General features: G+C 40.0%; 1 protein-coding gene across 1 annotated transcript; it reads left to right on the top strand.

Annotated features, from left to right (window-relative positions):
- The first annotated feature begins 6,054 nt into the window (after positions 1-6,054).
- On the top strand, positions 6,055-7,050 carry LOC128011161 (trace amine-associated receptor 13c-like). The gene has a single exon (XM_052593300.1). The coding sequence runs from the start codon at positions 6,055-6,057 to the stop codon at positions 7,048-7,050; it is 996 nt and encodes a 331-aa protein (XP_052449260.1).
- The last annotated feature ends 8,442 nt before the right edge of the window (positions 7,051-15,492 follow it).

Raw genomic sequence — 15,492 nt, forward strand, 5'->3', positions numbered from 1 at the left:
AAGTCTCAAAGCATGAGCACTGCATATGATGGCAACACAGATATAGTTCAGGAGTGGAGCAAAATATGCGATAATGAATGTCTGAAAAGCACAAGATTTCCGTATTTCCCGTACAATCCACCTCGGTCCATTTTGAAAATTGCATTTAAAGCATCTCCACATCAAGATCCTGCTTCACAAAGGTATGCAGTCTATTCAGATACACACCATTTCTCTATAAGCCAAGCCATACCGGTGTTAGACTTTACCAAATACTTAGCAGAGAGAGAGCTAGTCACCATAGGGCTTAACAGGTTTGACAATAATCCAGAAAACTTCAGAACCTGTGAGTTTCAATTTGCTAACACTATGCAAGACTTGCAACTCTCAGCTAACGGAGAGTTAGATTTGTTGATTAAATAGGTAGGGAAGGAATCTTTAGATGATGTGGAATCTTCAGATAATGAGGAGGATTTGAGTAGTGTATGTAATTTATCCACAAGCTGCTCACCATTTGTCTTGGACGAGACTTCAAGAATACATGCCGCCCTGGAAGGGATTGAAAGTGCCTTATTTAAGCGCTTGGATAACTTTCCTCATCTATCTCTGAAGGATAATGTGAAACTCAGGGAGATGGGAGACCTGCTCATGGAGATACTTGCAGCAAAAGGAGATGCATACTTGCCTGGATTAGTTTACCTTAATACCCCTCATGGTATACAGTAAATCCTATAGTGGAGTAGTTACCAGCAAATGTGCAGGAAAAATGGCTGTTCACCAGCTCAGGTTTCAAGGAAGAGAACAAGGTCAGTATTCCCCCATTCTCGTTCTTCACTCATTTAGTTTGTAGAGAAGCTAAAGCAAAAGATGATCCTAGTTTTAAGCTTTCAAGCAGTAGCCATGCATTCATCCATAATGAAAGACCCCTCTATAAAGATGGTGCTAGCAAAGTTCCTGTGTTGGTGCATCAGACTCTAGAATCTAGAATGTATCTAGAAATCACAAGTTCGATTCAGCAAATTTGAAAGAGACTGTTAAGAGAGATTTGATGAAGCACTGTCCTGTTCACAACAAAGCTCATCCCCTGTTGAAAAGTAGGGCATTCAAGGAAAAGTCATTAATAGAACACAAGAACCACCTGAAAGAACATGAAAGGTGTTTCAAGTAGCCAGTGAGTGTCTCGCAAAACCGAAAGTGCTGAGTGTGATTCTGATAGACACTCTTCCCAACTCTGGTGCAAGAACCGGACACAGAACAGCAGAATGTTACTACCCCAGATTGTGGATAAGTGCTTTAATGCCGTCCTGTGCAAAAATGTCCTTGGTGCATGTATTTCCTTGAGAGCAATGGGAACAAGCTATCAAAATATATGTGTGGCGAGTGGGGCGGGGCCGAGAGGCGTGGGAACGAGGAGTGAGGCCAGGTGTAGTGATTGAAGATGAGCTGCACCTGTGCCCCACCGCCAGTATCGAGTCCCACACCTGGTCCTCTCTCGTCCTTCACTATAGTCGCTCCAGTTTTATATCCTTCCATCTCCTACGTGGGACTCGATACTGGCGGTGGGGCGCAGGTGTAGCTCATCTCCAATCACTACACCTGGCCTCACTCCTCGTTCCCACACCTCTCGGCCCCGCCCCACTCGCCACAATATGCCATAATTGATGATCAGAGCAACCACTCACTGGCCAAATGAGTTCTTCGACTGTTCAGGATCCAAAGTTATCTCTCTCTGTATTTGTTGAGAACATGTGCTGGTTCCATGGAAATGTCTGGAAGGAAAGAGGATGGCTTCCAAAAAGAGATGGTGGATGGTAAGACATGTCTTGATCTCCCACCACTGATTAAGTGTTACAAGATAATGAGCAACAAATTTGAAATACCAACAACAGAAGCCACTCTTGCTCATCCACAATTGAAATCTGTGGCACGGTATCCCAAAGCTTGATCCTGATGCTCAGATCTTACTATTGATGGGAAGAGACATGATCTATGGCAGGGATAAGCAACTTCGGTCCTGGAGGGCCACTGTCCTGCAGAGTTTAGCAATCAGAGTTTTTGGTATTACTAGATAGATACAGACAGGTGAGTTTTTATGAGGGCTGAAGCTAAACTCTGCAGGATAGTGGCCCTCCAGGACCGGAGTTGCTTATCCCTGATCTATGGACACAAAGTGAGGCAATAAATCAATGGGCCTCACAATGCACCTTTTGCGCAAAGGCTGGATTTAGGCTAGGTGATTGTAGGTGATGTTTGCATTGACAAAGCCCATAAGCCGATGGTAAGTGTCTTTAAAACTAACATTTTGGACAATGGCCACACATCACTTCTCACTCCATGCCAGAGCCACATAAAAGAAAATTAACTTGGGCTTAAGGTATTTGACATAACCAAAAATGCTAACAAACTTGCCATGCCATGAAAGAGCACCACCTATCCATGAGAAGGAAGAATGTTGGTATTAATCGATTTTTGGAGTGTATCATCTGCAAAAACCGGGACAAATATCGGTGTTAACACCAATTTGTATTGAAAGGTTCTACAAACTATTTTAGACATTAAACATACCACTGCATAGTTTTTCAATTACAAAACAATAAACAGAATCTTAGACAATGTATATCCTAGAAAAACACAATAATTTGAGTAATAAAAATAAATAAGAAAAAAATAATTAACTATGTATGCCAAGATTGCTAGAAATGCAGCATTCACATTGTTAGATGCTCAAACAGTCAGTAACAGTGCTGATGGCCGGTTATACAGATGGTAATCATACAGATGCACCATATAGTCAATAGTCACACTCTATTTATACAGAATCATTTACACATTTACACTGATAGCTATCATAGACAGTAGTATTTTCAGATATCTTAAACTGGGCCAAAGGGACAGTGGTTTAAGGTCAAAGTGAGATTTGTACTGGGCAAGGCAAAGCTGTCAACTCGTCCTGAGCCTTCTATCCCTAACCTGGAACCATGCAGTGCTGGCTGTAGAGATGGCTGAACACATCCTTGAAGAGTTAGACCACAAGCCAAATCCAGTGACTTCTATTATAACAGCAAAGTGGTCCTGGGGTATATTTACAATCAGTCCAGATGTTTCCTTGTTTATGTGCACACCTGTGTTCAGCGGATTTGTCAGTCAACTTCTCCAAACCAGTGGAGTTATGTGCCTACGATTCAGAATCCAGCTGACCTGGCAACAAGATCCATGGTTATGTCACAGCTGAATGACACCATATGGTTCATAGGACCCAGCATCCTCTACCAACCACCCCAAGAGCAACATTGTGAGCTTATTGAAATGGTTTATCCTGAGATGGATGCAGAAGTCAGACTTTGTGTAACCAGCTTCACTACTCAAGTTGAAAGAATCCTCTTCTCATAATGTTTTCAGAGTTTTTCTACCTGCTAAGAGTGGTATCATTTTTGATTCATCAAGCTTGTTCCCACTCATTAAGTTCAGTCACATCCCAAACATGTTTCTCTTGAGTCAGAGGTAAAGAATCCAATCATCCTCCCAAAGCAAAGTCATGTTGCTAAACTGTTGGTGAGCCACTACCACTGCAACGCGCACCATCAAGGGAGACTGTTCACAAAAGGAGCAATCTGACTGTCTGGCTTGTGGACTGTCGTGCGGATAAGACTGATCAACTCTATCCTTCATTGTTGTGTGACATGCCACAAACTCAGAGAAAAAAGTTCAAAAGATTGCAGATCTATCTCCTGAGCAAATCAGTACATCTCCTCCATTACGTACCTGGGGTTAGACATTTTTGGTCCATGGACAGTGGTCATTTGACACACCAGAGGCGGTGTAGCTGAAAACAAAAGGTGGGTGTGACGAGAGGGGCAGGGCTGAGAGCCGTGGGAACGGATCGAGGCCGGTTGAATGAGAGTGATAACAAGCGACACCTGCACCACTCACCGTTCTCGAGTCCCATAAAGGAGCACCGTAAGGATAAAAGGGGGAGTGATGGCAATGCAAGATGAGAGAGGACCAAACCTGGGTTTTATTTAGTGTTTTGGTCTTGTTTGTGTGCAACAATTGACCACGAGGGGTTGTCTCGCTCTTTTGTGTTTATTTTATTATTAAACTTTAATTTAAATATCCGCCAGTTCCCGTGTTATACTCTTCAAATGTATAAGTACACATGCAATACACATAGAGGTCATAGAGTCTATGAACACTGCCAGTTGTATCAGTGATCTGCAAAGATTTTTCGTTGTGAGAGGACCAGCAAAACAGCTCAGATTGGACAAAGGAAATTAAATTTTTTTCGGAGCTAGTAAAGAACTGTGGATGCAACCAGCAAAAGAAAACGAGACTAGTCTTCTGAAATACCTACATGAAAATGGCTGTACTTGGGAACTCAATCTGCCACATGCTTCCCACATGGGGGGAGCATGGGAACGCATGATCGGTGTAAACTGCAGGATTCTAGGCATTATGCTGTTGCAGAAGAAACATGGTAACTTGACTCATGAGGTACTTTGCACTCTGATGGCAGAAGTGTCAGCAATCATAAATGCTTAACCACTGGTTCTTGTCTCAGCAGATCCCTATTCTCCATGCATACTCACTCCATGCTCTTAACCCAAAAGCTCAGAGTACCTGTTCACTTCGAAAACTACACTGAAAAATACCTCTTGAAATGTCAGTGGAAGCGAGTGCAAGTATTAGTTAACAAGTTCTGGAGCTGATGGAGAAAGTAGACTCCAACCTCGACGCAAGTGGCATGAGGCTCACTGAAAGCTGCATGCTGGAGATGTTGTGCTATTGAAGCAAATTCAGTCCCCAAGGAACAATTGGCCATTGGGCTTAATCACATCTGTCTTCCCGAGCAATGATGGAAATGTCCGCAAGGTACAAGTTAGAACAACCTCAGGAGGGAATGTAAAAAGCATTCTTAAGACCCATTTCTGATGTTATCTTACAGCTAGCAAATGAGGGCTAAATAAGACTTACACACACTGTTATGGGACATTAATAACACCAGGTTTGGGAGCGTTCTACCTCTGTTATAGGCTGTGTATAATTTATGATAGACATTTGCATTTGTCAGTATTATATTGTGATTGTTTAATGTCCTGTATGAGTTTAATTTTTCCTGCTGCTATTTTGTAAGTTCTTATGTGAGGACTCTTATCTTGACGTGTTTCAGTGAGCGATGCACATTAGGTTATAGAAGCAACGAAATCATGTTGCAACAAGTGTTCAACATGTTTGTGTCACATTTAAATGAATCCTTCTGTTAAACCCTGTTGTAAGCATTGGCTGTAAGTTCATTTAAATCATTAATCTGTCTAATTTATATTGCAGGAGAGTATGTTCAGTTTAAATATGATATGATCAAAGATGTGTATGTTATTGCAGATCGGCGCTAGTGCACCGCATTGAGAATGCTTCTAAATTGCTTCTGAGTTAGCAATGTATGTGTATACATTTTATTAGTTGAATTTTTAATAAGTTTGCTACAATTTGATAGTTAATTTTCTACATTTCTTTCATTTCGCTTGCAGTTTTACTGTTCAATGGCCACTGAGTTTGACTATGTAAATTATACACTGCACTATAAAAGAAGCAAGTTGCTCATATCCTGGCTCAGTGAACAGAGTGTGGCTTGCTGTTTATTTATATTACACACTTTGGTAAAGGAAAACTTTAAGAGAACAGTACACAGATTCCATCTTCAATTTTTATTGTCTGTTAACATGCATATTATTTTGAGTGGAATGGAAGGCAGTGGATTGGACTAATTTTTCTAATAGCATTAGTTTTTGTTAAGACAGATGCTATTATCTTAGGAAGAATGTAATAGTAAACAAGCATCACTGGATTCTCTAATTTACTATACTGTAGCTATACTGTATAGATAAGATTGATAAGTTCTATGAATATATAACTAGAGGGTGGGTTTGAGAGCTGAATAATGAAACATCATGTTGAATGGGCAGGTCACTGTGCTTTCCATATGTATAAAGCTGTGTCATGTCAGTGATAAGGAATCGGGGCTAAACTGACAAGCAACCTCACACAGACTCTACTCTTCAATATCCATCCATCGTGGAAATGTCTGACTGGGGAGTGACAAATGTGGACAATCAAACAGTCCATTACTGCTTTCCAAACAACAATTTGTCTTGTAGCAAAAGTATCAGACCAGAAGCGGAGTACATTGTTGTGTACATTTTTGTTTCTGTAACATCAGTGTTCACTGTGTTTCTGAACTTGCTGGTGATTGTCTCCATCTCACATTTCAAGCAGCTTCACACTCCGACCAATGTGCTGATCCTCTCTCTGGCCGTGGCTGATCTGATCGCAGGACTGATTCTCATGCCAGTGCAAGGAATGAAACTCATTGAGCCATGCTGGTACTTTGGAGAAATATTTTGTTCAATATTTCCTCTTATTCTGTATGTGGTTGTCGTAGCATCTCTTGGTAATATGATTATTATATCTGTGGATCGGTTCATTGCTGTGAATGACCCTTTGCGATATCCACTGAAGGTCAATATTAACAGAGTTGTTGTTTCTATTGTTGTAAATTGGTTATTCTCCTTTGTATATTCATTTTATCTTTTGTATGACTTTTTGCTCTATCCAGAAAGAAACCATACATGTATTGGAGAATGTGTACTTGTTGTTACATTAGAAAATCTAATAATAGATACTTTGGTTTGTTTAGTGGCACCTTGCTGTATAATTATTCCTTTGTATATGAAAATCTGCTTTGTAGCAAAACGGCAAGCTAAGCATTTAAATTTAGTCACAGAAAAAAAGGCCAAATCAGAAAAAAAGGCTGCAAGAACCTTAGGCATTGTAGTACTGGTTTATCTTCTTTTTTGGACACCATACTACATAGTAACTCTTTCTTTTGGGCATGATGAAAATGATGTTCTTATAATTAACATAATGTATTGGATGTTATGCATGAATTCCTGCATGAATCCAATTATCTATGCAATGTTTTATCAATGGTTTAGAGTGTCAGCAAAATACATTTTAACACTGAAAATATTTGAACCTTCATCAGAATACTTCAATCTGTTCCCAGAAGGGAAATGACCATTAAAACTTTTGCATGAAGAGCATGAAGCACAAATTAAAAGAAGATTGTCTGTTTTCAAATGGAATAGTTAGAATTCTTGTGTTTAGCACTTTCTCATAAAACATTGGATGACACCAGTCTCAGTGCAACATCTATGTTTGCAAAAAGTTTAAATGCACTGTCTAGTATGCATGTATATTTGTGAACATGTACTGTATTTATGTGAGTGACACCAACTGTTTCTATTTGCTCTTTTGAAGGACTTACAGTATATGGCTAAAATCATCGACAACAATATATTTAAACTTTTTAATCTTTCATTATTTGTGACTGATAATATCTCCTGTTTCCCGAGCTGCATGTTTGACGAGCAGATAGTCATATAAGACAAGGCCACAGAGAGTAATTTGAGAGGCACAACTCTGAACACTAAAAAAATAAAATAGTGCTATATTCACACACACACACACACACACTGTACTTTTATTGAATGTGGAACCCTCTTCTATTTGACGGACATGAAATACACAGGCTATGGGAAATAATTAGATTATATTTATGGATTATCTGTAACTGAACAAATGGCAAAACATTTAGAAAAACTTTCAGTTTTAAGAATGGTGATTAAAATATGCTGATTTTAGGAACATCTAGTTAGAAACAAAATCCTTTTTTTTTCTGAAATAGGCTGAGAAATTCTATGTTCAGTTAAGTGTTTGTGTGATGTGTTTGAGTCAAAAATGATGCAGTGTGAAAATATACAGTGTGAAAATCTTTGCCCCTTGTCTGAATTTTTGCATTGTGCAAGTTTTTAAATTTGCATGTTTCCATATTCCATATAGTGAGGGAAATTAAGGCAAATTCATATATATATATAAGTATAAAATACCAGTGTGAGAAATTTGGAAATGCTATAAATATACATATCAATATATATATATATATATATATATATATATATATATATATATATATATATATATATATATATATATATATATATATATTTACAATATATTTACAAGCAATTGCTTGAAGAAATGTAATAGTAATTCTTTAAAAAGAGTGAAAGTTGAGACATTTGCCAAGTATGGTAACCCAAAATTAACTATCAACTCAGAATTGGTGATCTGCATTTAACCCATCCAAGTGCACACACACACAGCAGTGAGAAGTGAACACACACATCGTAAACACACACCTGGGGCAGTGGGCAGCTATTTTTTCCAGCATTCAGGGAGCAACTGGGGGTTCAGTGCCTTGCTCAATGGCAGTTCAGCCATGGATATTGAGGATGGAAGAGAGTGCTGTACATTCACTCACCCCACCCACAACTCATGCCAGCACAGAGACTTGAACATGCAACCTTTAGATTACAAGTTCAACTCTCTAACCATTAGGTCACAGCTGCCCCATCGGGCAATTCTACAGGGTTGCCAGGAAATGGATGTCACATTGTTTAATGGTTCACTTGGAAACAAAGCTGTCGAGACACCACTCGCAGAAGAAAAAGGCCATTGTGTTTAAATCTGTGATCACTAATCAAGATCAAGTAAATGCTGGATTATCAGAATTATGTAGGTCACGGCATGGATGCCATTGTTGCAGTAAACTTGTACAATTCCTGAAATCAACATTTTCACAGCTTTACAAATTAACAAAACAAACTGTGATTGGCTGCTTTACATGTCTGTCAGATGACCAATGACAGTTGCAATGGAGAGTCCAGAGCTTTTTCAATCTTAAGGTTTGGCTATGTGAGACTACTTTAACTCTAACTGTAGACACTTAAACATATAATAACTATATATATATATATATATATATATATATATATATATATATATATATATATATATATATATATATATATATATATATATATATATATATATATATATATATATATATATATATATATATATATATATATATATATATATATATAAATAACTATATATATATATATATATATATATATATATATATATATATATATAGTTATATATTAGTGGTGTGCATAGATAATTTTTTTTTATCTAGATTAATCTCACTGTGATCTTGAAATTAATCTAAATTAATCTACATTAAAATGGCTCATTCGAATTGCCGTAGCTGGGGTCAGCGGGGACCCGGTGAAGGTTGTACCAGTGGGCCCTGTTTGAAATTGTTTAATTTGTATGTTCATTTATTTTTATTTATTTGTGTTATTTACACAATGTTTGTTTTTTTGAAGTTTGTAGGTGTTGAGGTACAGAAACAAAATAATTAAATGTAAAATAGAACTGGATAGTCTTCATTGTAAAAATTAAATATACATTCAAACCTACATTTATCCAGACACCTTCAACATTTCTCAAATTATTACAGTGTTGCTATATATGTCAAAAATTATATCTGGTGTCTGGATAATTTTTGGTTTGATTGTTAAAACTACAAAGTAGCATTTTCTTGGATTAACATTACAGCAGCCAGTAGCTAAATTAGGCGCGGTCACTTTAAGAGACGATGAACACATCCAATATAATATACATCCCATTTTTTCCTCAACTGTTTACTTTTACATAAGAAATAACTGACAGTTTTTTTTCTAGCATAATTGCCAAGGTGGATATTTTTACATATTTTGTATGTATTTGTCGGCACAAGAGCAAAAATAAGCATATTCGATGTTCATGTGTTTTGAGTCGCCTTTCTCTGCTTGAGCACTGAACACCAGAACACCGCGAGTACTGAATTGGGCTCTTTCACATCTTTTTGTTTGTTCAAACTGCGATTGGTATTTGTTCGTTCAGGTGCAGGAGGGACTTCAAGGAGAACTTCGCAGAAGAGAGCTCGGTTCAGTGTCGCAGTCCGTAATACTCTCTCTCTCTCCCTCCACACCAAACATAGAGCACGAGTAACCTACTCTGTTCAGCTTTTCCGCGTCTTGTGTTTGGAGGCTTTAATGTTTAAATCGACAAGCGGCAATGCTTAAACAGACGTGGAAAAGATAAGCTTTCATGACGATGCGCAGCAGTGGCCCGTCAACTTTCCTGAGCATCTTTTTAGGCTGGCCTCAGTCAGTCGGTTATATAAAATATCAAGGTGAAAGTCATCATAGCTTGCTTAGTAGACCCAGCTCCCAACCCAACTTTGAGAATAGATTAACGGCGATATTTATTTTATCGCCCGATAAGAGTCTTGCGTTAACGCAGCACGTTAATGCCGATAACGACCCACCACTAAAATATATATATATATATATATATATATATATATATATATATATATATATATATGTGTGTGTGTGTAAGCATTAGCCAGGTTGGTATAACGGGAGACCAGATTTGGATACAGAGATTGCAGTATTTTAGAGAGGTGTTTTATTAAACTTTGTACAAAAATCAATAATCAAGTGAGTATTGATGAAACCGAGTCTTTGGTGGATGAGATCAGAGGAATAACAATTGTTTCTCTTTACCAGGAAAGGTGACTAGTGGACTTCAGCACACACTTCAGTTGATGGAGATTCCAGAAGCTGGGGAGAGGAAAGTGGAGCAGGTAAGTTGGTAATAGAGATGCTGGAGAACAGAAGGAAGAAACAGGAGATCAATGAAGGGAGACTCAGAGGAGCAGGTAAGAATTGTTTCTGCATTAGGTCACTGTCCACATTGGAGACAAGACAAAGAGAAACTGAGAAGTGTGTGCTTATAGAGAGCTGAAGATGAGTGTGATGATTGGAAAGAGGTAAAGCTGGTTAACTCTGTGGGATTGTGAATGTTGTATGAGGGTGGAGCCTGGTGAAACTGTAACAGAACCCCCTGTGCTGGACATTGAGGGTATGAAGCATGGAGCTCAGCAAGTTGATTGGAATGAAAGATGTTATCTATGGGGAACCAAGATCTCAACTATGGACCAAAGCCTTCCCCGTCGACCAGGTATTCCAGATGACTTAGTCCCAGATGCAGTCTGATGTCTCAGGAGAAGAACAGCAGTTGCTGATAGTCGAGTATGCACTGGAATGCAGTTAGATCCGCTGAAGGTTGACGCAAGGAGCTTTGGGCATAATCGGTCCAGGCAAGGTACCAGTTCCAGGAGTTTAGGTGATCATAGCAGAAGGTATGGTAAGTTTGTTTTGAAGTTCACTCCCAGGTTTGACCATGGGCAGTGTGAAACAAATAGAGGTAGTACATATAATGGGTTTGTGAAAAAAACCCCATGTAAATACATTGCTATTGTACGCATAACTGGCCAACGGGACGTTCCAACTTAAACCCTTTTCCCGAGGGTAATCCACAGTAAATCAGGTTCGAACACCCCTAGGGGGTGATGTTGACCACCGGGAGACCATTTCGGGACCACTGACGCAAGATCCTCCAATTGGCCCGTGGTCTGGGTGGGTTGCCTGGGGGGTCCCCACGGACCCCACTGTGAAGTTTGGGCCATTCTCGTTCTTCACTCATTTAGTTTGTAGAGAAGCTAAAGCAAAAGATGATCCTAGTTTTAAGCTTTCAAGCAGTAGCCATGCATTCATCCATAATGAAAGACCCCTCTATAAAGATGGTGCTAGCAAAGTTCCTGTGTTGGTGCATCAGACTCTAGAATCTAGAATGTATCTAGAAATCACAAGTTCGATTCAGCAAATTTGAAAGAGACTGTTAAGAGAGATTTGATGAAGCACTGTCCTGTTCACAACAAAGCTCATCCCCTGTTGAAAAGTAGGGCATTCAAGGAAAAGTCATTAATAGAACACAAGAACCACCTGAAAGAACATGAAAGGTGTTTCAAGTAGCCAGTGAGTGTCTCGCAAAACCGAAAGTGCTGAGTGTGATTCTGATAGACACTCTTCCCAACTCTGGTGCAAGAACCGGACACAGAGACAGCAGAATGTTTACTACCCCAGATTGTGGATAAGTGCTTTAATGCCGTCCTGTGCAAAAATGTCCTTGGTGCATGTATTTCCTTGAGAGCAATGGGAACAAGCTATCAAAATATATGTGTGGCGAGTGGGGCGGGGCCGAGAGGCGTGGGAACGAGGAGTGAGGCCAGGTGTAGTGATTGAAGATGAGCTGCACCTGTGCCCCACCGCCAGTTATCGAGTCCCACACCTGGTCCTCTCTCGTCCTTCACTATAGTCGCTCCAGTTTTATATCCTTCCATCTCCTACGTGGGACTCGATACTGGCGGTGGGGCGCAGGTGTAGCTCATCTCCAATCACTACACCTGGCCTCACTCCTCGTTCCCACACCTCTCGGCCCCGCCCCCACTCGCCACAATATGCCATAATTGATGATCAGAGCAACCACTCACTGGCCAAATGAGTTCTTCGACTGTTCAGGATCCAAAGTTATCTCTCTCTGTATTTGTTGAGAACATGTGCTGGTTCCATGGAAATGTCTGGAAGGAAAGAGGATGGCTTCCAAAAAGAGATGGTGGATGGTAAGACATGTCTTGATCTCCCACCACTGATTAAGTGTTACAAGATAATGAGCAACAAATTTGAAATACCAACAACAGAAGCCACTCTTGCTCATCCACAATTGAAATCTGTGGCACGGTATCCAAAGCTTGATCCTGATGCTCAGATCTTACTATGATGGGAAGAGACATGATCTATGGCAGGGATAAGCAACTTCGGTCCTGGAGGGCCACTGTCCTGCAGAGTTTAGCAATCAGAGTTTTTTGGTATTACTAGATAGATACAGACAGGTGAGTTTTTATGAGGGGCTGAAGCTAAACTCTGCAGGATAGTGGCCCTCCAGGACCGGAGTTGCTTATCCCTGATCTATGGACACAAAGTGAGGCAATAAATCAATGGGCCTCACAATGCACCTTTTGCGCAAAGGCTGGATTTAGGCTAGGTGATTGTAGGTGATGTTTGCATTGACAAAGCCCATAAGCCGATGGTAAGTGTCTTTAAAACTAACATTTTGGACAATGGCCACACATCACTTCTCACTCCATGCCAGAGCCACATAAAAGAAAATTAACTTGGGCTTAAGGTATTTGACATAACCAAAAATGCTAACAAACTTGCCATGCCATGAAAGAGCACCACCTATCCATGAGAAGGAAGAATGTTGGTATTAATCGATTTTTGGAGTGTATCATCTGCAAAAACCGGGACAAATATCGGTGTTAACACCAATTTGTATTGAAAGGTTCTACAAACTATTTTAGACATTAAACATACCACTGCATAGTTTTTCAATTACAAAACAATAAACAGAATCTTAGACAATGTATATCCTAGAAAAACACAATAATTTGAGTAATAAAAATAAATAAGAAAAAAATAATTAACTATGTATGCCAAGATTGCTAGAAATGCAGCATTCACATTGTTAGATGCTCAAACAGTCAGTAACAGTGCTGATGGCCGGTTATACAGATGGTAATCATACAGATGCACCATATAGTCAATAGTCACACTCTATTTATACAGAATCATTTACACATTTACACTGATAGCTATCATAGACAGTAGTATTTTCAGATATCTTAAACTGGGCCAAAGGGACAGTGGTTTAAGGTCAAAGTGAGATTTGTACTGGGCAAGGCAAAGCTGTCAACTCGTCCTGAGCCTTCTATCCCTAACCTGGAACCATGCAGTGCTGGCTGTAGAGATGGCTGAACACATCCTTGAAGAGTTAGACCACAAGCCAAATCCAGTGACTTCTATTATAACAGCAAAGTGGTCCTGGGGTATATTTACAATCAGTCCAGATGTTTCCTTGTTTATGTGCACACCTGTGTTCAGCGGATTTGTCAGTCAACTTCTCCAAACCAGTGGAGTTATGTGCCTCACGATTCAGAATCCAGCTGACCTGGCAACAAGATCCATGGTTATGTCACAGCTGAATGACACCATATGGTTCATAGGACCCAGCATCCTCTACCAACCACCCCAAGAGCAACATTGTGAGCTTATTGAAATGGTTTATCCTGAGATGGATGCAGAAGTCAGACTTTGTGTACCAGCTTCACTACTCAAGTTGAAAGAATCCTCTTCTCATAATGTTTTCAGAGTTTTTCTACCTGCTAAGAGTGGTATCATTTTTGATTCATCAAGCTTGTTCCCACTCATTAAGTTCAGTCACATCCCAAACATGTTTCTCTTGAGTCAGAGGTAAAGAATCCAATCATCCTCCCAAAGCAAAGTCATGTTGCTAAACTGTTGGTGAGCCACTACCACTGCAACGCGCACCATCAAGGGAGACTGTTCACAAAAGGAGCAATCTGACTGTCTGGCTTGTGGACTGTCGTGCGGATAAGACTGATCAACTCTATCCTTCATTGTTGTGTGACATGCCACAAACTCAGAGAAAAAAGTTCAAAAGATTGCAGATCTATCTCCTGAGCAAATCAGTACATCTCCTCCATTACGTACCTGGGGTTAGACATTTTTGGTCCATGGACAGTGGTCATTTGACACACCAGAGGCGGTGTAGCTGAAAACAAAAGGTGGGTGTGACGAGAGGGGCAGGGCTGAGAGCCGTGGGAACGGATCGAGGCCGGTTGAATGAGAGTGATAACAAGCGACACCTGCACCACTCACCGTTCTCGAGTCCCATAAAGGAGCACCGTAAGGATAAAAGGGGGAGTGATGGCAATGCAAGATGAGAGAGGACCAAACCTGGGTTTTATTTAGTGTTTTGGTCTTGTTTGTGTGCAACAATTGACCACGAGGGGTTGTCTCGCTCTTTTGTGTTTATTTTATTATTAAACTTTAATTTAAATATCCGCCAGTTCCCGTGTTATACTCTTCAAATGTATAAGTACACATGCAATACACATAGAGGTCATAGAGTCTATGAACACTGCCAGTTGTATCAGTGATCTGCAAAGATTTTTCGTTGTGAGAGGACCAGCAAAACAGCTCAGATTGGACAAAGGAAATTAAATTTTTTTCGGAGCTAGTAAAGAACTGTGGATGCAACCAGCAAAAGAAAACGAGACTAGTCTTCTGAAATACCTACATGAAAATGGCTGTACTTGGGAACTCAATCTGCCACATGCTTCCCACATGGGGGGAGCATGGGAACGCATGATCGGTGTAAACTGCAGGATTCTAGGCATTATGCTGTTGCAGAAGAAACATGGTAACTTGACTCATGAGGTACTTTGCACTCTGATGGCAGAAGTGTCAGCAATCATAAATGCTTAACCACTGGTTCTTGTCTCAGCAGATCCCTATTCTCCATGCATACTCACTCCATGCTCTTAACCCAAAAGCTCAGAGTACCTGTTCACTTCGAAAACTACACTGAAAAATACCTCTTGAAATGTCAGTGGAAGCGAGTGCAAGTATTAGTTAACAAGTTCTGGAGCTGATGGAGAAAGTAGACTCCAACCTCGACGCAAGTGGCATGAGGCTCACTGAAAGCTGCATGCTGGAGATGTTGTGCTATTGAAGCAAATTCAGTCCCCAAGGAACAATTGGCCATTGGGCTTAATCACATCTGTCTTCCCGAGCA

The sequence above is a fragment of the Carassius gibelio genome, chromosome B23, assembly GCF_023724105.1.
Source record: "Carassius gibelio isolate Cgi1373 ecotype wild population from Czech Republic chromosome B23, carGib1.2-hapl.c, whole genome shotgun sequence".
In the NCBI taxonomy this organism is placed as follows: domain Eukaryota; kingdom Metazoa; phylum Chordata; class Actinopteri; order Cypriniformes; family Cyprinidae; genus Carassius; species Carassius gibelio.